This window comes from Eleutherodactylus coqui, chromosome 3, assembly GCF_035609145.1.
Source record: "Eleutherodactylus coqui strain aEleCoq1 chromosome 3, aEleCoq1.hap1, whole genome shotgun sequence".
Lineage (NCBI taxonomy): Eukaryota > Metazoa > Chordata > Amphibia > Anura > Eleutherodactylidae > Eleutherodactylus > Eleutherodactylus coqui.
Genome location: NC_089839.1, coordinates 238,429,836 through 238,452,000, shown reverse-complemented (window position 1 = coordinate 238,452,000; position 22,165 = coordinate 238,429,836). Strand labels below are relative to the sequence as shown.

Here is a 22,165-nt window from a genome sequence, read left to right as displayed (position 1 = left end):
AGTTTGACAGAGACGACACCAGACACAAACTCCGGATGGGTACTGGTGCATCTTGTCTCCACTGGAAGTATAGGTAGAGACATGGGTTAGCCAGGTTGACAGAGAGGGAAGGGGCAGGTAATGCCCACAGGTGGTGATTGGCTGCTGCAGGCTGTCACTTTCCCTGCTGGACTCCCATCCCAGGTGCTGACACTTTCACATATCTACTGGTATCTCTGCTTGCGAGTCTGCTGCTGTGAGTATGTCGACTCCAAGCTCCCCTGCCTGCTACACGGTTTGCGCTCAGAACCCACTCCCCAAGCTGGTGTTAACATCCCCGCTATGCCCCTGCTGTCAGTGTCCAGCCATCTGCGTTTGTGAGGCATCTGCCGTGCCTATGCTCATGGTCCCGCTGTGACTCTCGCCTTCACCATCTTCCCCACTTGGCACTCACTCTGCTCTTACCTGGTGGCCTGCCATTAGCACCCCCTGGTCCGCTGACACAGTCCCCGGAACCCTCTCATCCTCAGTCCCGGCACTGTCCTGCCATGCTGTGCGATCGGCTCCTCGGTCCTGACATGCTGTGGGATCATCTTGCACCACTCTGCTGGCTCTTCCATCGGCACCTTGCAATGCTCTGCAGCCTCCTCCGTGTTCTGAAGCTGGCACCTTGTAGGGAAGGCAATTCACCAAGGGCTCCTGCACCAGGGGCTCCATATGAACTCCAGTGCGGCAGCCAATCTGCAACTAGGGGTGTGAACTGGCCATTCCCTGTCACTGCTGTAGGCCAAACCCATGCCTCCACCCCTAGTTCCGGTAGAGACAAGATGCACCAGTACCCTCCGGATGACCCAGACAAGACCAATACACGCAAGTTAACACACCTAACAAGACCCGCAGACATACATATACACACCACATGAGATAGTTAACTAAGTGCTGTGGGGGCCCCAATTCTGGGACATTACACCAGCAAGAACTTTCTAAGTACATAAAAAACTCTTTAAAAGGAAAAAGTGCTGCATAACAAGTGTGTGACACAGCAGCAGTGAGGAGCGAGGTAGCAGACTCAACTGCAACATTTAAAGTGGTAGAGGTCACGTCGAAGGGATAGCAATTTTGGTAGCTGTGTCCTCATGATAGAGAGCCATTAGAGAATAGCCAGGAAGCCCAAAGAAAGACCAGTATGCCCGTGAAAGGTCTGCATAGCAACTTCTGCTGCAGATAAAGGAAAGGCATGCTCTAGTAGTACCTACAGCAAGTGGAAGACTGGCCAAGCCACCAGGGTGAAGAACCCCGCAATGCATGGGAAGTGAGGTAGTCTCTCTCTTCACTGTTACCTGACATAAGACGGTGGTGCTGAAACAGAAATATTGCGTTATGTGCAGTAAATTGCTTGTGTAGTTAGCAGATAGGATGATACTGTATAATGTTATGTTTTTCTGACGTTTTGTGAAATATTTATGGCGGCTGTATCATAGCAGTTCCAAGGTGGAAGATCTCTGTAGAAGTAATGTCAGTGACATTGGCGTCCGGTGTAGGATGAACACAGTTCCTTCTGCGCATGAGAGGTCGGGTTTAGCTCAGTTTAACATCAGTTTGTGCTGCTCCTAAGTGAAAGCAGTATTGGACGTGTTTAGTAAGCCCCAAGTTGACATGTGCCTCGCTGCTGCCACTTAGAGAAACTGGAAAGGAATGCTTGGATCAATGTGTTATGTCGTGTGTAGTTAATGTTGCAGCTGTTTGGAGGTTCCTACCATGCTTTTAGGCCAGACCAGGGTTTAGCAGTATTCCTCTCCTGGAGCTGAGGGGTGTGGTGGTTGCAAGAGTAATGTTAGTCCTCATCTGCTGCTGAATAGCTCTGCTCCTATTTAAGCAGTGCTAGTATAGACTCCTGTGCTGGTCAATGCTTCAGTTGCCGCTGGACAGCTGCTGAGGAAACACATCCTGCTTGAAGGTCCTCCGTGCTAGCTAAGTTCCTATATCCATTTTGTTTGGTTTTCTGTTTCCCTTTCTTTGGGTTCTAGGGCTCCCTGATAGGGACTTGTCAGTGGCCCAGGAACGAGTGCGGGTCCGCACCTATAGGAGCGATCGGCCCACAGAGTAGGCAGGGCCCCCTCCTGGGTAAGGGGTTTATAGGGAAAGATTTTCCCGTAGTTTTATGTTTCTTTTGCACAGGTGTGCCTTTTCGTTTGTTTTGGATATTGCATATCCGGTTGGACGCAACAGTTAATAAGTGTTTGGGAAATAATGAATCATTATTCACTGTTGCTTTTAAAAAATATATGCTGAATGTTAAAATACAACATTTAAGTATGCAAACCCTTCTATGGAGCAAAATAATATACGTGTTTTGGTTAAGTAAAGTTATTCTTTGATAAGAATTGTCTGCCTCTGTCTGTCTGTTATCACCGTGTCATCATATACCATCCACTGGCTCCATACTATTCACACACACCTATTGTCCTGGCCCTCTTTATACTGTTCCCCCTCATCATATTCTGTTTCCAGAAAGCAAATACAGTAATGCTTCACATACTTTTCTCTTTTACCGCAAAACATACATAAAAATCAGGTTGACAGATTACTGGGATGGACTGTTGAGGATTCAGCGGTCATGGTACACATTGACACCAATGACAAAGTTAGAGGTAGTTGGAAGGTCCTTAAACATGATTTCAGAGAATTAGGATATAAGCTTAGGGCAAGGTCCTGAAAAGTTCCTGGACAATCGGGCTGAATTTGCTATTGACTACAGACTCTACTGTAGGGATGGGCTGCATATCAATAGGGAGGGTGCAGCTGTGCTGGGGAAGAAGATGGTGTAGGCAGTTAAAGGGTAAAGTTGTGGATGAAGTATATCTCCCTCCCAGGCTCTTAGTCTGGACAGGGTAGAGATCCAGTCCACAACTTCACCCTGGTTCTCAGGAACCTCAGCTGCAGGCACTGACCTCGTTACGGGGGCATAAAAGGCTGCGGCTTCCAGGGGGTCAGTGCCTGACAGCAGGAGGAGGAAGCTTCTGAGCACATTGCATGATGCAGCTTCTATTGGTGATTTTGCATGGACCTGAGCACCTTGCGCAGTGCATGTTTCATGGACCTTTTCGTTTTGTTTTACTTGGAGTGCGTCTTACAAATAAACAAATTTATTATCTGTCGAGTCCTGGGTGTCTGTGCTGCCCCCACCCTCTTGAGAACATTCTGATATATGGTGCTTGGATGCGGGCATCAATCCGAAAATCCTAAGGGCAACGGCACAGCACCAGTGAATTTCCTGGGTAAAGTCTGCGACTGTGATGCAAGTGCCAACCCCGGCTATGGAGGAGCTGCTGGCGTGGATGGACTGTCTGACAAATCTCCTACTCAAACATCCAGCCTTAAGGAAGGATGGGGCCCCAACTACAGCCAAGCCCAGGTAGACTGTGCAGAATTACCTGCAAAAGATGACTCCCAATGATGATGTTGAGGCCTATCTGACAGTGTTTGAAAAAAACGCCGAACGAGAGAACCTCCCCAAGGCTGAGTGGGTCGAGGTTCTATCCCCGTTCCTCAGTGTCCACGAGGTAAGCGACTACGCCCGATTAAAGGCAGAGATCCTGGCTCATCTGGGGGTTACAGCGGCGGTCCGGACGTTAAAGGAGATGTCCCGAGGCAGCAAGTGGGTCTATACACTTCTGTATGGCCATAATAATGCACTTTGTAATGTACATTGTGCATTAATTATGAGCCATACAGAAGTTATAAAAAGTTTTATACTTACCTGCTCCGTTGCTAGCGTCCTCGTCTCCATGGAGCCGACTAATTTTTGGCCTCCGATGGCCAAATTAGCCGCGCTTGCGCAGTCCGGGTCTTCTGCAGTCTTCTATGGGGCTCCGTGTAGCTCCGTGTAGCTCCGCCCCGTCACGTGCCGATTCCAGCCAATCAGGAGGCTGGAATCGGCAGTGGACCGCACAGAAGAGCTGCGGTCCACGGAGGAAGAGGCCATCTTCAGCGGTGAGTAGAGAAGTCACCGGAGCGCGGGGATTAAGGTAAGCGCTCCGGTGAGCTTTCTTTACCTCCCTGCATCGGGGTTGTCTCGCGCCGAACGGGGGGGGGGTTGAAAAAAAAAAAAACCCGTTTCGGCGCGGGACAACCCCTTTAAGAGTGCATAATTGGAGCTACACGTCCGACCAATCAGCCAAGTCGCAGATGTTTGACCTGTATCATCTGGTTAAAAAATGGCTAGAGTTGGACATTTGCACACCCACCCAGATGATTGACAAGGTCATGGTGGACCATTATACCCGTGCCCTGCCGGCAGATCTACAGTGCTGGGTCGGCCATGGGGGGCCTAAGGATGCTAACCAGCTGGTAGAATTGGTCGACTGCTACACCGCGACAGAAAACTACCTCCGAGACGTCCATTCTATCCAAACCCCCATTACAAGTTCGAGACCTGCAAGGGGTAAGAGACCACCGGATGCCGTAGGGAAGCAGTGTCCTGGTGGGAAGGAGATTGGGCCCCCAGAGAGGGTGCCACTGGACTTGAAAGGCTCGGATAGCCCCAACCACTCTCCTAAGCCGAGGAAACTAGGGCCTTTGAGGTGCTGGAGGTGCCAGGGGCTCGGACATGTGTTGGCTCAGTGCCCCGTAACCAATGAGCCTATGGAGTGTGACGGTGCTTGGCGCCGGTCCTTGTTCGCAAGGCCTAGTTGCGGTGCCTCCAAGAAACTAGAGACTGAGCCGCATCTGTGTTGGTTAAGTGTAAACCGCCATTCTGTGGAGGCGCTATTGGACTCGGGGAGCCTGGTCATCTTAGTGCATGCTAGTCTGGTAGCAGAGGGCTTCCTACCAGATAAGCACATGGTGACACAAGGGTATATCCTATGGCACGTTGTAAGTTGAGACCCATGTCGGAACTGTGACCTATGATGTAGGTGTGGTCAAAGGGTTAATGCACAGTGTAATTGTGGGATGTGATTTTCTTGTGTTCTGGGACTTGTGGGGGAAGATGATAACCCTTTCTAAAGAAACAGGCACAAACCCAGCTGACCTTACCACTCCGCAGGATAGCGGGGTAACTGTGGACATTGAACCAGGAGATGTAACCTTTCCTTTACAGGTTTTGGCTGGAGATGATGATGAAGAGAAAGTTCATTCCTCGGTTCAGGATGTGTCCGATCTGGAGGATGCGCCTGAGAACTTTGGGACAGCCCAATTAAGGGACTCCACTCTTGTTAATGCAAAAGAAAATGTCCTGATAATAAATGGTGTGTTACAGGAACCAGGTTCTGACCAACGGTTCCCCCATTTTACCATGAATAATAACTTGTTAAACAGAGTAACAAAAATCGGCGAGAAAGTGGTGGAACAATTGGTCGTGCCGAAGCTGTACAGACGCAGGGTGCTAGACTTGGCACATAATCATGTATTTAGGGGACATTTAGGAACTGATAAAACGCAGGATAGAATTCTTCAAAGGTTCTTCTTCTGGCCGGGGGTGTACAAGGTCATAAAAGAGTACTGTGAGTTGTGCCCCACCTGTCAGAGCACCGCTCCTGTGTCGCACTTCCGCAGTTCCTTAGTGCCTCTCCCAATTACAGAGGTTCCCTTTGAGAGAATTGGAATGGATTTATTGGGTCCCCTAGTCAAGTCGGCTAGAGGACATCAATACATTTTGTTCGTGTTAGATTATGCCACTCGGTACCCTGAGGCAATTCCTTTATGAAGCCCTACTGCCAAAAACATTGCACGAGAATTGTCCCTTATGTTCTCCGGAATAGGTCTTCCCAAGGAAATCCTCACTGACCAAGGGACCCCGTTCATGTCCAAAGTAACGACAAAATTGTGTCACCTCTTTAAAATTGATCACATGCGAACCTCAGTATACCACCCCCAGACTGATGGGTTGGTAGAGAGGTTCAATAAGAGAAGAGAAAGATGGTCGGGACTGGGACTGCCTGTTACCTTATCTTATGTTCTCCATATGGAAAGTACCACAGGCTTCCACAGGTTTCTCGCCACCTGAGTTGCTATATGGTTGACACTCCAGAGGATTGCTGGATATAACCAGAGAAACCTGGGAGGCAGAGTCGACTCCCTATAGGAGCGTTATAGAGCACATGGCTCAGATGAAGGATCGCATTAGCACGGTAATGCCCATTGTCTGGGAACATATGCAGAGGGCACAGGAGGCCCAAAGCAGAGTGTACAATCTTTCTGCCAGGGTGAGAACTTTTAGTCCCGGTGACAGGGTTCTCATCTGCGGAGAAGAATTACGCTGTTGTGGAACTTGAATGTTTAGCCGTAAAAGAGGCACTGGAAACATTGAGATACTATCTCTTGGGAATGGAGTTCAAATTGGTGTCAGACCATGCACCCTTGACCTGGATGAAGCAAAATAAGGAAAAGAATGTGAGGGTGACGAGATGGTTTCTCTCGCTTCAGAATTTCAAGTTCACCCTTGAATATAGGCAAGGCAAATCACAAGGTAATGCTGATGCCTTGTCTAGGGTGCATTGTCTGACCACCAAAAAGGCCAAACCCTCCGGTCTGGAGAAGGGGGGGGGGGGGGGGGTATGTAGGCAGTTAAAGGGTGAAATTGTGGATAAAGTATATCTCCCTCCCAGGCTCTTAGTCTGGACAGGGTGGAGATCCAGTCCGCAACTTCAGCCTAGTTCTCAGGAACCTCAGCTGCAGGCACTGACCTCGTTATGGGGGCATAAAAGGCTGAATGTCTCTGAATGTTTCTTGTTCAAATGAGCCAATGATGCATTTGCCTGTCTAAATAGGGTGCATGAATGAGTTAACAGTGACATTACTTGCTCATTTGCTCGTTCAAACAAGACTTGACTGGCCTAAAAGTGCCATACCCGAGGCCTGTAAGAGTTATGTGTCCTAAGAAATATTAGGGTTTCACTCTTCTTACTGATTAATTACAAAGTTATCAACACATGATAAGATAAATTGAACTTCAATACCATCTGTTAGAGCAGAAATCTGGATTAACTTGCAGTCTGTAGATAACAAAGATACACTCCACGCTCTGCAGAATCCTGAGGAAGGTTGCAAAAACTCTAACACTAGTGTGCATAAATCCCAGGGCCAATCCTTGTAACAGTCCCCATCATAGTTCACCGATAGCTATTCGAGCCCTCTCTCAATGACGCCTGCCACAAACAGGTCTGCTAGTCCCTGTATGGTGTGCATTCTGTTTGTCTTTTAATGAGGCTGGCCTCACTTACGACTCGATACTGCTGTAATTTTCAATGTGCTCCTGAGGATCAGGTTCTGTGGCTCCACTGCACTGTCTGAACTTTCTCTCACAGATTGTCGTACTTCATATGATAGCCCCTCTGCAGCTTAAACACTTAGATACCAAAGAAAATTTGGTACAGCAAACTCCCTAGTAATATAAACTTATCCAAGCAGTCTATACATATTTTTCAGGAATCAGTTTGGCAGAGTAATGAATTGCTGCTCATTTTAGGATACCCACATCCATTATTGGTACTCATCAGAATAAACACATTTTTTGTTTTCAGTTGATTCAAGCATTTTGATTTTGTACATCACATATACTGTCCATGTGCTTACTTATTGTAGACTCAAAACTGAACATTTATTCTCGTCTGTGAATCAATACTGTCATATAATTTTCTGATTGATAGCACAGGAATACTTACTGACACAAGTTGGAATCTTCAACCACTTTCCCTCTGCACAACTTGCTGAATCTCCTCCAGAAATCCGAAAGCCATTATCACATATATATTTAGCGCTTTCACCATGGTTGAATATTTTCCTTTTTTCTACAACAGTTCCATGAGCAACTTCTGGAGCCTCATCACATGGATCTTCTACAAAATTCAAAATTAATGTGTTCAAATATCTCAAAATTCTGCAGTTTTCAACCAAATGATAGCTGGCCTTCAGAAGATTTCACTAAAATTCCAATTTAGCACTGAAAATGTAGGCAAGTATCATCAAGTAGGCTCCCTTACAAAACTTTTTAATTCTCTGATTTTCTCAGAAAAAGACATAACTAAATTCAGGGTCCTTAATGAAAGTTTTTTCTATCTTCCTAAGAGCTCATGTCCATGAACGATGCGAATTACGCCTGCAGATTTACGCCGCCGGAGTACCACGATTAAAACCAAAAAAGTGCCAGCGATTGATCGCAGATTTCCACGGTTTTCGCTTCCCTATATTAATAAGAACCCTACTGCGACGTTAATTCACGGTAAAAAGAACACGAGATGATTTTTTTTTTCCGCTCGTGGAAATCCACAATATAAATCCGCTGTTCGGCATTGCCAAGCAGAAAACCTATTTGCTTCTATGGAAGCTTGGCACAGTGGAATTTCTTGGGGATAAATGCGATGGAAATTTGTCCGTGGGCAGTAGCCCTGAAGACACAGCCTTTTTGGTCTTTAGGAGTGTCTTTTTTTTTTTTTTTTGATCTTCGCATTCAAAAAGCCATAAATATTTACTTTTTATGTTGACATAGCCACATAAGGGATTACTGCATGGCCTGAACAATATGTTAACTTTATTCTCTGATTAGAGTTATATCACATTTAAATAGCTTTTCTGTAATGTTTTACTACATTTACAAAATAGAAAAAAAAAATGTGTTGCACTCCAAAACCCATAGCATTTATTCTTCTGTTGACAGAGCTTTATGAAGGATTGTTTTTTTTTTTTGCAAGATAAGGCTTAAACAGATGAACGTATTTGCGGAGGAATTTCTGTGCATGAAAATCTAGCCAGTATAACACAATAAAGCAAAACCATTGATTTCAATGGATTTGTTCAGACGAGCATGTTCCTGGCGTGCAAAATCTGCGTACGAGAAAAGATAGGACTTGCCCTGTCTTTATCAGCGTTACACAAAAAGCGTGTGAACTGGCATTTCGTGTGCAAATATTACAGAACTTTACGCGGACATGTGTGTATCAGCCTGTTTCTTGCCGTCTATCAACCTAGTTCATGGGCAAGTACGATCCATAGCGGCGAACGTATTTGCACATACGCTCGTTTGAATTCGCTCTAAGTTGTTGTTTCATTGGTACCATTTTGGTGAACATTAGAGATGAGCGAACGCGTTCGTCCGAGCTTGATATTCGTGCGAATATTAGGGTGTTCGGGATGTTCGTTATTCGTAACGAACACCATGCGGTGTTCTGGTTACTTTCACTTACTTCCCTGAGACGTTTGCGCGCTTTTCTGGCCAATTGAAAGACAGGGAAGGCATTACAACTTCCCCCTGTGACGTTCAAGCCCTATACCACCCCCCTGCTGTGAGTGGCTGGGAAGATCAGGTGTCACCCGAACATAAAAGTCGTCCCCTCCCGCGGCTCGCCTCAGATGCCTGGTGAGTTAGATGAGGGACAGTGCTGTTTGTACCGGAGCTGCTGTAGGGAAAGAATTGGTAGTTAGTGTAGGCTTCAAGACCCCCCAAAGGTCCTTATTAGGGCCACTGATAGCTGTGTGTTGGCTGCTGTTAGCAGTGGCAAATTTTTTTTTTCTCAAAATCGGCAGTGCAGAGCATTGCACCCGGCATTAGGGACAGAAGTGCTGCATAGGCAGGGAGAGTGTTAGGAGTGAGTGTAGCCTTCGAGAACCTCAACGGTCCTTTCTAGGGCCATATTTAACCGTGTGCAGTACTGTCCAGGCTGCTGTTAGCTGTGCTGCATTTTTTTTTTTGCTTCTCAAAATCGCCTCTGCAGAGCATTGCACCCTCCATTGATACTGCAGGGAAAGAATTGTATAGGCAGGGCCACAACACAGTTGTTATTCATTGAATATACGCAGTGCTGCCTTTTGGTGCCAAAAAACGGAAAATAATTAAATTTGTCCTGCCTCTGTCCATCCTAACGCCGGTGGACACGTGTGAGCTGCGTCTGCAACCTGTAAAAATCAGACGCACCCAGCTACGCTTTACTGCTGGCTTCGCCATTTGCTTTCCTTAATTGGGAAAAAAATACCTGCTCTGCCAGAGTTATAATAACTCTGCTACCCTCACGTTCTGTGACACATTAGCAGGGACACAGCACAGTTATTAAACTTCTCATGTTCATTGAATATACGCAGTGCTGCCTTTTGGTGGAAAAAAACTGAAAACAAATCTATTTGTCCAGCCTCTGTCCGTCCTAAGGGCTGTGGACACGTGTGAGCTGCGTGAACAACATTGCTAAATCAGACGCACCCAGCTACGCTTTACTGCTGGCTTCGCCATTTGCTTTCCTTAATTGGGAAAAAAATACCTGCTCTGCCAGAGTTATAATAACTCTGCTACCCTCACGTTCTGTGACACATTAGCAGGGACACAGCACAGTTATTAAACTTCTCATGTTCATTGAATATACGCAGTGCTGCCTTTTGGTGGAAAAAAACTGAAAACAAATCTATTTGTCCAGCCTCTGTCCGTCCTAAGGGCTGTGGACACGTGTGAGCTGCGTGAACAACATTGCTAAATCAGACGCACCCAGCTACGCTTTACTGCTGGCTTCGCCATTTGCTTTCCTTAATTGGGAAAAAAATACCTGCTCTGCCAGAGTTATAATAACTCTGCTACCCTCACGTTCTGTGACACATTAGCAGGGACACAGCACAGTTATTAAACTTCTCATGTTCATTGAATATACGCAGTGCTGCCTTTTGGTGGAAAAAAACTGAAAACAAATCTATTTGTCCAGCCTCTGTCCGTCCTAAGGGCTGTGGACACGTGTGAGCTGCGTGAACAACATTGCTAAATCAGACGCACCCAGCTACGCTTTACTGCTGGCTTCGCCATTTGCTTTCCTTAATTGGGAAAAAAATACCTGTTCTGCCAGAGTTATAATAACTCTGCTACCCTCACGTTCTGTGACACATTAGCAGGGACACAGCACAGTTATTAAACTTAGATTATTCATTCACTAGAGGCAGTGGGGCCTTTCGTTTTCCAAAAAGGGCAAAAATTATATTTGGCCTGCAGTCTTGCGCCAATTTATTTCCTGCCTGTGAAATCAAATCAATGGTAATACAGCATGCTGAGGGGTAGGGGTAGGCCTAGAGGACGTGGACGCGGCCGAGGACGCGGAGGGCCAAGTCAGGGTGTGGGCACAGGCCGAGCTCCTGATCCCGGTGTGTCGCAGCCGACTGCTGCGCGATTAGGAGAGAGGCACGTTTCTGGCGTCCCCACATTCATCGCCCAATTAATGGGTCCACGCGGGAGACGGTTATTAGAAAATGAGCAGTGTGAGCAGGTCCTGTCCTGGATGGCAGAAAGTGCTTCGAGCAACCTATCGTCAACACGCAGTTCTGCGCCGTCCACTGCTGCAAATCCGAATCCTCTGTCTGCTGCTCCTCCTTCCTCCCAGCCTCCTCACTCCACTACAATGACACCTGCTCAGGAGCGGGAAGACTCCCAGGAACTGTTCTCGGGCCCCTGCTCAGATTGGGCAGCAGAGGAGTTTATAGTCACTGATGCCCAACCATTCAAAAGTTCCCGGGGTCCGGGGGATGAGGCTGGGGACTTCCGCCAACTGTCTCAACAACTTTCTGTGGGTGAGGAGGACGATGACGATCAGACACAGTTGTCTTGCAGTGAGGTAGTAGTAAGGGCAGTAAGTCCGAGGGAGCAGCGCACAGAGGATTCGGAGGAAGAGCAGCAGGACGATGAGGTGACTGACCCCACCTGGTGTGCAACGCTTACTCAGGAGGACAGGTCTTCAGAGGGGGAGTCAAGGGCATCAGCAGGGCAGGTTGCAAGAGGCAGTGCGGTGGCCAGGGGTAGAGGCAGGGCCAGACCGAATAATCCACCAAGTGTTTCCCAAAGCGCCCCCTCGCGCCATGCCACCCTGCAGAGGCCGAGGTGCTCTAAGGTCTGGCAGTTTTTCACAGAGACGCCTGACGACCGACGAACAGTGGTGTGCAATCTTTGTTGCGCAAAGCTCAGCCGGGGAGCCAACACCAACAGCCTCACCACCACCACCATGCGCAGGCATATGATGGCCAAGCACCCCACAAGGTGGGACGAAGGCCGTTCAGCGCCTCCGGTTTGCACCCCTGCCTCTCCCCCTGTGCCCCAACCTGCCACTGAGATGCAACCCCCCTCTCAGGACACAGGCACTACCGCCTCATGGCCTGCACCCACACCCTCATCTCCGCTGTCCTCGGCCCCATCCAGCAGTGTAGTTCAGCGCACCGTCCAGCCGTCGCTTGCGCAAGTGTTCGAGCGCAAGCGCAAGTACGCCGCCACGCACCCGCACGCTCAAACGTTAACCGTCCGCATCGCAAAATTCATCAGCCTTGAGATGCTGCCGTATAGGGTTGTGGAAACGGAGTCCTTCAAAAGTATCATGGAGGCGGCGGCCCCGCGCTACTCAGTTCCCAGTCGCCACTACTTTTCCCGATGTGCCGTCCCAGCCCTGCACGACCACGTCTCCCGCAACATTGTACGCGCCCTCACCAACGCGGTTACTGTCACGGTCCACTTAACTACGGACACGTGGACAAGCACAGGCGGGCAGGGCCACTACATCTCCCTGACGGCACATTGGGTGAATTTAGTGGAGGCTGGGACAGAGTCAGAGCCTGGGACCGCTCACGTCCTACCCACCCCCAGAATTGCGGGCCCCAGCTCGGTGCTGGTATCTGCGGAGGTGTATGCTTCCTCCACTAAAGCACCCTCCTCCTCCTCCTCCTCCTCCTCTGTCTCGCAATCAAGATGTGTTAGCAGCAGCATGTCGCCAGCAGTCGGTGTCGCGCGGTGTGGCAGCACAGCGGTGGGCAAGCGTCAGCAGGCCGTGCTGAAACTACTCAGCTTAGGCGATAAGAGGCACACGGCCCACGAACTGCTGCAGGGTCTGACACAGCAGACCGACCGCTGGCTTGCGCCGCTGAGCCTCCAACCGGGCATGGTCGTGTGTGACAACGGCCGTAACCTGGTGGCGGCTCTGCAGCTCGGCAGCCTCACGCACGTGCCATGCCTGGCCCACGTCTTTAATTTGGTGGTTCAGCGCTTTCTGAAAAGCTACCCACGCTTGTCAGACCTGCTCGTAAAGGTGCGCCGGCTCTGCGCACATTTCCGCAAGTCCCACACGGACGCTGCCACCCTGCGCACCCTGCAACATCACTTTAAGCTGCCAGTGCACCGACTGCTGTGCGACGTGCCCACACGGTGGAACTCTACGCTCCACATGTTGGCCAGGCTCTATGAACAACGGAGAGCTATAGTCGAATACCAACTCCAACATGGGCGGCGCAGTGGGAGTCAGCCTCCTCAATTCCTTTCAGAAGAGTGGGCCTGGTTGGCAGACATCTGCCATGTCCTTGGTAATTTTGAGGAGTCTACCCAGGTGGTGAGCGGCGATGCTACAATCATTAGCGTCACCATTCCTCTGCTATGCATCTTGAGAAATTCCCTGCAAACCATAAAGGCAGCTGCTTTGCGCTCGGAAACGGGGGCGGGGGAAGACAGTATGCCGCTGGATAGTCAGGGCACCCTCCTGTCTATTTCTCAGTGCGTACAGGAGGAGGAGGAGGAGCATGAGGAGGATGAGGAGGAGGGGGAAGAGACAGCTTGGTCCGCTGCTGACGGTACACCGGCTGATTGCCTGTCATCCTTTCAGCGTGTATGGCCTGAGGAGGAGGAGGAGGAGGAGGAGGAGGAGGAGGATCCTGAAAGTGATCTTCCTAGTGAGGACAGCCATGTGTTGCGTACTGGTACCCTGGCACACATGGCTGACTTCATGTTAGGATGCCTTTCTCGTGACCCTCGCGTTGCACGCATTCTGGCCACGACGGATTACTGGGTGTACACACTGCTCGATCCACGGTATAAGGAGAACCTGCCCACTCTGATTCCCGAAGAGGAAAGGGGTTCGAGAGTGTTGCTATACCACAGGACCCTTGCGGACAAGCTGATGGTAAAATTCCCAGCCGACAGCGCTAGTGGCAGAAGGCGCAGTACCGAGGGCAAGGTAGCAGGGGATGTGCGTAGATCGAGCAGCATGTACATCCCAGGCAGTGCAACAGTCTTTAAGGGCCTGGCCAGCTTTATGGCTCCCCACCAAGACTGTGTCACCGCTCCCCAGTCACGGCTGAGTCGGCGGGAGCACTGTAAAAGGATGGTGAGGGAGTACGTAGCGGATCGCACGACCATCCTTGGTGACGCCTCTGCCCCCTACAACTACTGGGTGTCGAAGCTGGACACGTGGCCTGAACTAGCGCTGTATGCCCTTGAGGTGCTTGCTTGTCCTGCGGCTAGCGTCTTGTCGGAAAGGGTGTTTAGTGTGGCTGGGGGAATCATCACAGATAAGCGTAGCCGCTTGTCAACCGACAGTGCCGACAGGCTAACACTCATCAAGATGAACAAAGGCTGGATTTCCCCAGACTTCTGTTCTCCACCAGCGGACAGCAGCGATACGTAAGCAATACGTAGGCTGCACCCGCGGATGGAAGCTACGTTCTCTCTCACCATCCAAAACGGGGACATTTCTGCTTCATCAATCTGTGTCTAATATTCCTCCTCCTCCTCCTGCTCCTCCTCCTGAAACCTCACGTAATCACGCTGAACGGGCAATTTTTCTTAGGGCCACAAGGCTCACTCAAATAATTTTTCTGAACAATTTTTATAAGTTTCAATGCGCTTAAAAGCGTTGGAACTTTAACTTGAACCAATTTTTCGTTACACTGGGCTGCCTCCAGGCCTAGTTACCACTTAAGCCACATTAACCAAAGTGATTCACCTGCCATCTTGGTTGGGCATGGCCAATTTTTACTGAGGTACATTAGTACTGTTGGTACACCAATTTTTTGGGGCCCTCACCTACAGTGTAATCATAGTAATTTCTATGTTCTTCGCCTGCACTCATGGTACAGAAAGGTGTGTGGGGTTGGCCTACACTTTAGCTACATAAATGTAACTTGTGCCTTGGCTATACTAAGGCTACTGAAATGGAACTAAGACTGCGCTCCCACTATACTGCTGCTTCAGAATTGTTACTGGGGCCTGTCTTGAGTGCTACTATTGCTGACATGGAACGAAGACTGCGCTCCCGCTATACTGCTGCTTCAGAATTGTTAATGGGGCCTGTCCTGAGTGCTACTATTGCTTACATGGAACGAAGACTGCGCTCCCGCTATACTGCTGCTTCGGAATTGTTACTGGGGCCTGTCTTGAGTGCTACTATTGCTGACATGGAACGAAGACTGCGCTCCCGCTATACTGCTGCTTCAGAATTGTTAATGGGGCCTGTCCTGAGTGCTACTATTGCTTACATGGAACGAAGACTGCGCTCCTCCTATAATGCTGCTACTGATATGTTAGTGGGGCCTGTCCTAATGCTACGGCTGAAATGTTACGAATTCTGGGCTCTGCCTATACCGCTGCTAATGGTATGTCTCTGGGGTGTGAAAACAGAGGCTTCCCAAAGACATGATGGCGGCGAGGCCATTTCCCACCAACGCGGTTACTGTTAAGGTGCATATAACCACGGACACGTGGAGAGGACACGTAGTGCCTCAAAAACATCCCCCTCCTCCTCCAACAGGGAAAACATTCTTGGCAAATGCCTTTGCATTGGTTCGTCTGGTGGCAGTCCAAGAATTTCACCTTTACCGACACAACAAGAGAGCCCCCACACCATCCCCCCGCCACGGCCCACTTAATCCTGGCCGCATTCCGAAAACCAACAAAATACAACCGTGCTACTAGGTCCGCAGTCACCACCACATTACCACCAACGCGGTTACTGTTAAGGTGCATATAACCACGGACACGTGGAGAGGACACGTAGTGCCTCAAAAACATCCCCCTCCTCCTCCAACAGGGAAAACATTCTTGGCAAATGCCTTTGCATTGGTTCGTCTGGTGGCAGTCCAAGAATTTCACCTTTACCGACACAACAAGAGAGCCCCCACACCATCCCCCCGCCACGGCCCACTTAATCCTGGCCACATTCCGAAAACCAACAAAATACAACCGTGCTACTAGGTCCGCAGTCACCACCACATTACCACCAACGCGGTTACTGTTAAGGTGCATATTACCAGTCTGACTGGGGCATGCAGACACCTTGACAGAATGAATAGTGTGTGGCACATAGGTTCCCCATTGCTATGCCCACGTGTGCAGCTCCTGATGGCGGTGGCACAGGATTCTATTTCTCATTGCTTCTGTACAGCATTGTGGGCTATCGCCCCGCTCCTATTAAAGAGGGTCGCTGCCTAGCCGTGCCAACCCTCTGCAGTGTGTGCCTGCGGTTCCTCCTCATGGCAGACGCACTTCTAAATAGACATGAGTGTGGCGTGGCATGAGGGCAGCTGAAGGCTGCGCAGGGACACTTTGGTGTGCGCTGTGGGGGGGAGGGGGGGGCGGTTGGGCAGCATGTAACCCAGGAGAAGTGGCAGTGGAGTGTCATCCAGGCAGTGATTGTGCTTTGTTGTAGCTAGTGTGGTGCTTAGCAAAGGTATGCCATGCTAATGAGGGCTTTTCAGAAGTAAAAGTTGTTGGGAGGGGGGGGGGGCACTCTTGCCGCTATTGTGGCTTAATAGTGGGACCTGTGAACTTGAGATGCAGCCCAACATGTAGCCCCTCGCCTGCCCTATCCGTTGCTGTGGTGTTCCCATCACTTTCTTGAATTGCCCAGATTTTCACACATGAAAACCTTAGCGAGCATCGGCGAAATACAAAAATGTTCTGGTCGCCCATTGACTTCAATGGGGTTCGTTGTTCGAAACGAACCCTCGAACATCGCGGGAAGTTCGTTCCGAATAACGAACACCCGAACATTTTGGTGTTCGCTCATCTCTAGTGAACATACAATACAACTTTTTCATTACTTTTTATTTCTTTTTAGGAGGCAGGCTGAACGGGGGCCCTTGCCATTCTGTGGTGTTATAGTATGGCATGGTACCAAAAGTACCCACTTCCCATGCCATGTTACCACGAAAGGGATTAAATAAGGCAGATACACATGCTTCTGAACCTATTTTGTGTTCAACAGTAAGGCTGAACTTAGAGTCAATACTACACAAAGAAACACACTTGGGGATTTTAAATGACTTCTGACATGTGAAGTGATCCCCACTGATTGGTGGAACAAAGCTGCCTGGTGGCGCACTGTTTTGATTCCTGTTATTTTAAAAAGAGCCGTATACAGTTCTTCAGGTTAGAAAGTAAATAGGCTAAACATTCAACTCAGAGAAGAGTTGGAAAATACTGATCAGTGCTGAAAGCGGTAAAAGTCAGCCAGGCAATTCTGCCCTCTCATTATAATAATCGGCAGGGCATCGCGGCTCTCCTACATGTACTGATCTGATCTGACATGGCTCTAACATTTTAGAAATCTTTGAAATCACATGTACAAAATCAAGGGCCCTGAATGTCTTAGAATGAAATATGCATTTGAAATACAGATGCAAGAAGTTACACTGCTGAAAAAAAAAATTGAGGAAATGTTTTGCTAACAATGAAGGGAGGGAACCCTTACATCACGCATCAAATCTTGTATGAAAGAGTCAAGTTGAAAATCTTTACAGATACAAAATTGTATAATTTGTGGAGAACAAAATGACGCATCAATGGACAATGTATATCAACCAATTAAGAGCTGGACTGCAAATCACCCAGAAAATCAATTTCTCTGCAAATGACAGTTGATCTACAGAGTGTTGGGATGTGAGCACATATCTCACTACATGATGTTGGGCAGTCATGGAGTCTGTTTCTGATAGTTTGGTCAAGCATATACAGGCTAGTAGCCTGTTGGAAGTCATTTTGTAGGGCTCTGGCAGTGTTCCTCTTGTTTCCCCTCATACAAAGGAGCAGATATTGGTCTATTTGCTGGGTTGATCCCTTTTACAGTCCGGTCCAGCTCTTCTCAATGTTTTTGAGCAGTGTATGTTTCTATGTTACTAGACCAACATTTATCCCCTATTTACAGGAAAGGTGATAAAGGCCTGATTGGTGGGGATCCTACTGCTAAGAAGCCATCAGTTCTGAGAACAAGTGTCCAGTATCCCCCTCATTTGTCACTGCGGGCTCACTGCCCTCCCTCGCAGTGACATCAGATTGAATGTAGGGATGGTTGCACATGTGCAGTGCTGCAGCATTCATTTAAATGGGGCTGATGAAAATAGTCGAGTGCAAGCGTTCCGATATCTCCAGCAGTTGCACTGAAAATGAATGGAATAATGCTGCTTATGCGTGAGTGCCTCTCCAGTAAATCTTCTCACTGCTGGGGTTGCAGTGAGCGTGCAGTGAGGAGGGGGGGAAGAGGGTGGCTGAAGACTTCTTAGAATTGGTGGAGATCTCAGTAGTAAGACAATCATGATCAGACTTTTTCTCACTTATCCTGTGGATAAGTGATAAAAGTTGTTCTTGGTAGAACTCATTTTATAATGCAAACCAGAAACCAGCACCTCTGTAGAAGCTACCACATACGGACTGGCTGGAAACCACAGCATTGAGTTAAAAGCATCAAGTCTTTATTTAGCGATCCAGGCAGACATAAAGCAACAGAGAACATATGCCTGAAACATGTGGGATGGCACATGTTCTCTTTTTCTTTATGTCTTCCTGGATCATTTAATAAAGACCAAAAGATTTTAGCCCAATGCTGAATTTTCTCCATTTTCTTGTGCATTTAATAATGCTGGTTTACAAGAATGCACCAGCATTATATGCAATGGAGTGTTCCATTGCAATCCCTTCTTCACTCTTATAACTTATTAATAAGATTTAAAAAACTTCTTAGAAACTCTTCTCCATGAAAAAGGTAGACTTATTCCTGTTTGTATGAACTCCCATTGGAGACACATTATTAAATTTTTACTCGGGAACAGGTTAAATGGCCACAATATACATACAGTGCATTTGGAAAGTCTTCAGACCCTTTCACTTTCTTTCACATTTTGTTATGTTGTGGCTTTGTGCAAATGAAAACGCAATGTTAAAAATGTTTGTAAATGTTTTAAAAATGAAAAAACTAACATTTTGCATTAACATAAGTATTCACACCCTGTACTCAGTACTTATTTGAAGCACCCTTGGAAGTAATTACAGCTGCCAGTCTTGTTTGGTATGGTGCCGCAAGGTTTGCAGAGCTGTACAACCTCTGTCAGGTTGGATGGAGGCAATTTGTTGACCGCCATTTTCAGGTCTCTCCAGAGATGTTCTATTGTGTTCAAGTAAGGATTCTGGCTAGGCCAATCAAGGAAATTCACAGAATTTCCCCTCCTGTGTTTTCTTGTCTGTGTCACTTTTTTGGAAGATAAACCTTCTGCCAGGTCTGAGGTCCCTTGTGCTCTAGATCAGGTTTTCAATACTATCTCTGTACTTTGCTCTATTAAGCTTTCCATCAGCCCTGACCAGTCTCACCAACTAAATAACAGCCACACAGCATGATGCTACTACCACCATGCTCAACTGCAGGGATGGTATTGGGTAGGTGATAAGCAGCGCCTGGTTTCCTCCAGATATAATGCTTAGAAGTGAGGCCAAAAAGTTCAATTTTCGTTTCATCAGGCAAGAGAATCTTATTTCTGGGGATGTGGTTTAGCCGAACATAAGAATGGCCGCTTAGTCCGGACCTCCACGATACCAGGCTCTCAAAGCATCAGGAAAGCTACTAGACTGAGATCTAACTCACCTCAAAACCAACTTGGATACCTCGGCGGCTCTCTGATGTCCCGCCGCAAGTCCTCTCGAGCCCAGGCAGGGCGCCTGGAGGACTTCTTCACCGCAGCTACCAGATCGCAGGAAACTGTAGCGGAGGAGCCAACACCATCTCTATCCCCGCCGGGAGGGGAGAGGAACTCCTCGGAATCATGCTGCTCTTCACTGCAGAACCTGGCACCTCTCCAAGAAGATACCGAAGGGTGAGCTTGAAAGGGGGTTTCTCAGGTGGTTCTCCCTGCTGCATGTCTACCTCTCCCAGTGTGTAGACTCCTGGTAGAGACACACAATAGGCTCACAAAATGGCGCCCGCTCAGAAAGACTGGGCTCATCCTCAAACATTCAGTCAGTCCACTTAAACAGCACCCTAGGCTGTCTGGGGAGCAGCGTAAAAGTACATATATGCTTCCTGCAAATGACCTAATTTCCTCTATGCCCACATCAGAACAACCGGCAACTGAAGCATTCATTAAAGAGATGGTGGTTGCCCTGAGAAACTCCCTTCAATCCAGCTTTGATTATTTATCACACTCTTTAAAAGCAAACCTGGTGGAGCTGGATGAAAGGGCGACACATATTGAAAACAAGATGGGAGAGATCACGCACTCCCATAATGAACTGATTGACTCTCATTACGCTTTGACAGTGGAAGTAGATTCGCTCAAGATAAAAATGGCAGACATGGAGGATAGGAAACATGGCAACAATATTAAGTTTAGAGGAATTCCAGAAAATATTTCAGCGACAGGCATTACTAAGTATCTCCAACAACTAATATTAGCTGTGCTCCCCGATGCCACCTCTATGGACTTAACAATCGATAAAGCTCACAGGCCGCCTAAGCCCAAATTTGTCCCGCATTCTGTTCCTAGAGATGTACTTGTATGGCTACATTTCTTCCATATAAAAGAAGCAGTCATGCAAGCAGCCCGCAAGCTAAAACAGCTCCCAGCACCCTACTCAGAAATCAGACTATACATAGATTTATCACAAACCACACTTCAAGCCAGGAAGAAGTGCTCTACAATTACTAATGCCCTACGACAAGCAACAATCCCATATAAGTGGGGCTTTCCCCCAAAACTCATGATCTACAAGGATTGCGTAAACCATGCTTTCTCATCACCAGAGAACGCAGCTCCCACATTGAAGCTATGGAACATCAACCTCGCTGCGGAGACGCCTACACTCCCAACCAGGAGACCCAGACTTCCAGAAAAGAATCAATCAGCAAACGACCCGAACCGCTGAGACAAGAAAAACATCTTAGGAAGATAAATGAGAGCCTGGACATCGCTCTCATCTAGGTGAACTGATATTTTGTGTGTCCAGGAGACCCACTTTGCTGCCTCCGTGTGTCCAAAAATTACACATAAGAAATTCCGGAATTTATATTTAGCGTGTGCACAATACAAAAAGGCAGGACTATTGATCGCCTTTAGGGACACTGTCCACTTGGAAATTAACTCGACCGTAAAGGGAGATACATAATTCTTACAGGTAAACTTAACTCTTCTCCCTTTATAATTCTAAACAGTTACGCACCTAATTCTGCACAAATTCATTTCTTAAACAAAACCATAAAAAAGATGTGGAGGCGCGAGGTGGGTAAACTAATTATCTATGGTGATTCCAGACAGACACTCTTCAGCTAATCTAACGAGAAATACCCCCTCTCGTCATCCCTGGCTCCAGAGAGAGGCAGTTTATGACACGTTCAGGTGTTTGAATGTATCTTCTATCGCCATAGATCTTTTTCACGTATAGATTTGATATTAGTTGATAGAGCGACCCTACCATCTGTCACAGAAGCCAAAATTAACCCGGCAACTTGGTCTGATCATGCTCTGATTTCCGCTACCTTTTTGTGGGGTCACCTTGGGGAAGGAGCTAAAGTTTGGAGAAACAATCTCTTCCTGATGGGAATGCCCCATAGCTTTAAAATAATTTCAGAAACTTTGAAGGAATGCTTTCAGATTAATGCAGTGGTGAGGTGTTCTCACTATCCATTTGGAATGCGCATAAAGCTTTTATAAGAGGCATACTCATTCAAATAAGCACTAGACATAAAAGAAATAGGACAGCCGAACTCATAGATACTCTTTTACAAATCACCACTACTGAACGCTTGCTACAAGATAGACCATCCAACAAAAACCACAAAAACCTCTTTCGCTTGAGACAAAAACTTTGCCCTCTTTTAATGGAAAAATTTGACAAAGCAATGAATAATTCTCGAATCAACTACTATAACTCAATTAACAAACCCTCTCACTTAATGGCAAACCTAGTTAAAAAGAAAATATTAAAAATAAAAATCCCTTTTTTAAATAACCCAGATGGCAGCAACGGAAAAATTTCTCACCCAAACCAAATAGCCGAAATCTTCCGTCAGTACTACAAAAAACTATATAATCTTAAAAATGACTATGCTACCCCCCAACCGACAACACAAAAATCAATCAGAATACTTAAATGAACCCATCGCAACTATAGAAATGTTAGATACAATAAAAACACTTAAACTCCAAAAATCAC

General features: G+C 47.6%; 1 protein-coding gene across 3 annotated transcripts in view; it reads right to left on the bottom strand.

Annotated features, from left to right (window-relative positions):
* LOC136621574 (complement factor H-like) overlaps positions 1–22,165 on the bottom strand; it is a 1,208,893-nt gene that overhangs the window by 136,074 nt on the left and 1,050,654 nt on the right. For all 3 annotated transcript variants that reach the window (XM_066597131.1, XM_066597135.1, XM_066597136.1), the window contains one exon: positions 7,644–7,817. In XM_066597131.1, coding sequence (XP_066453228.1) covers positions 7,644–7,817 — 174 coding nt within the window. The remainder of the gene's footprint in view (positions 1–7,643; positions 7,818–22,165) is intronic.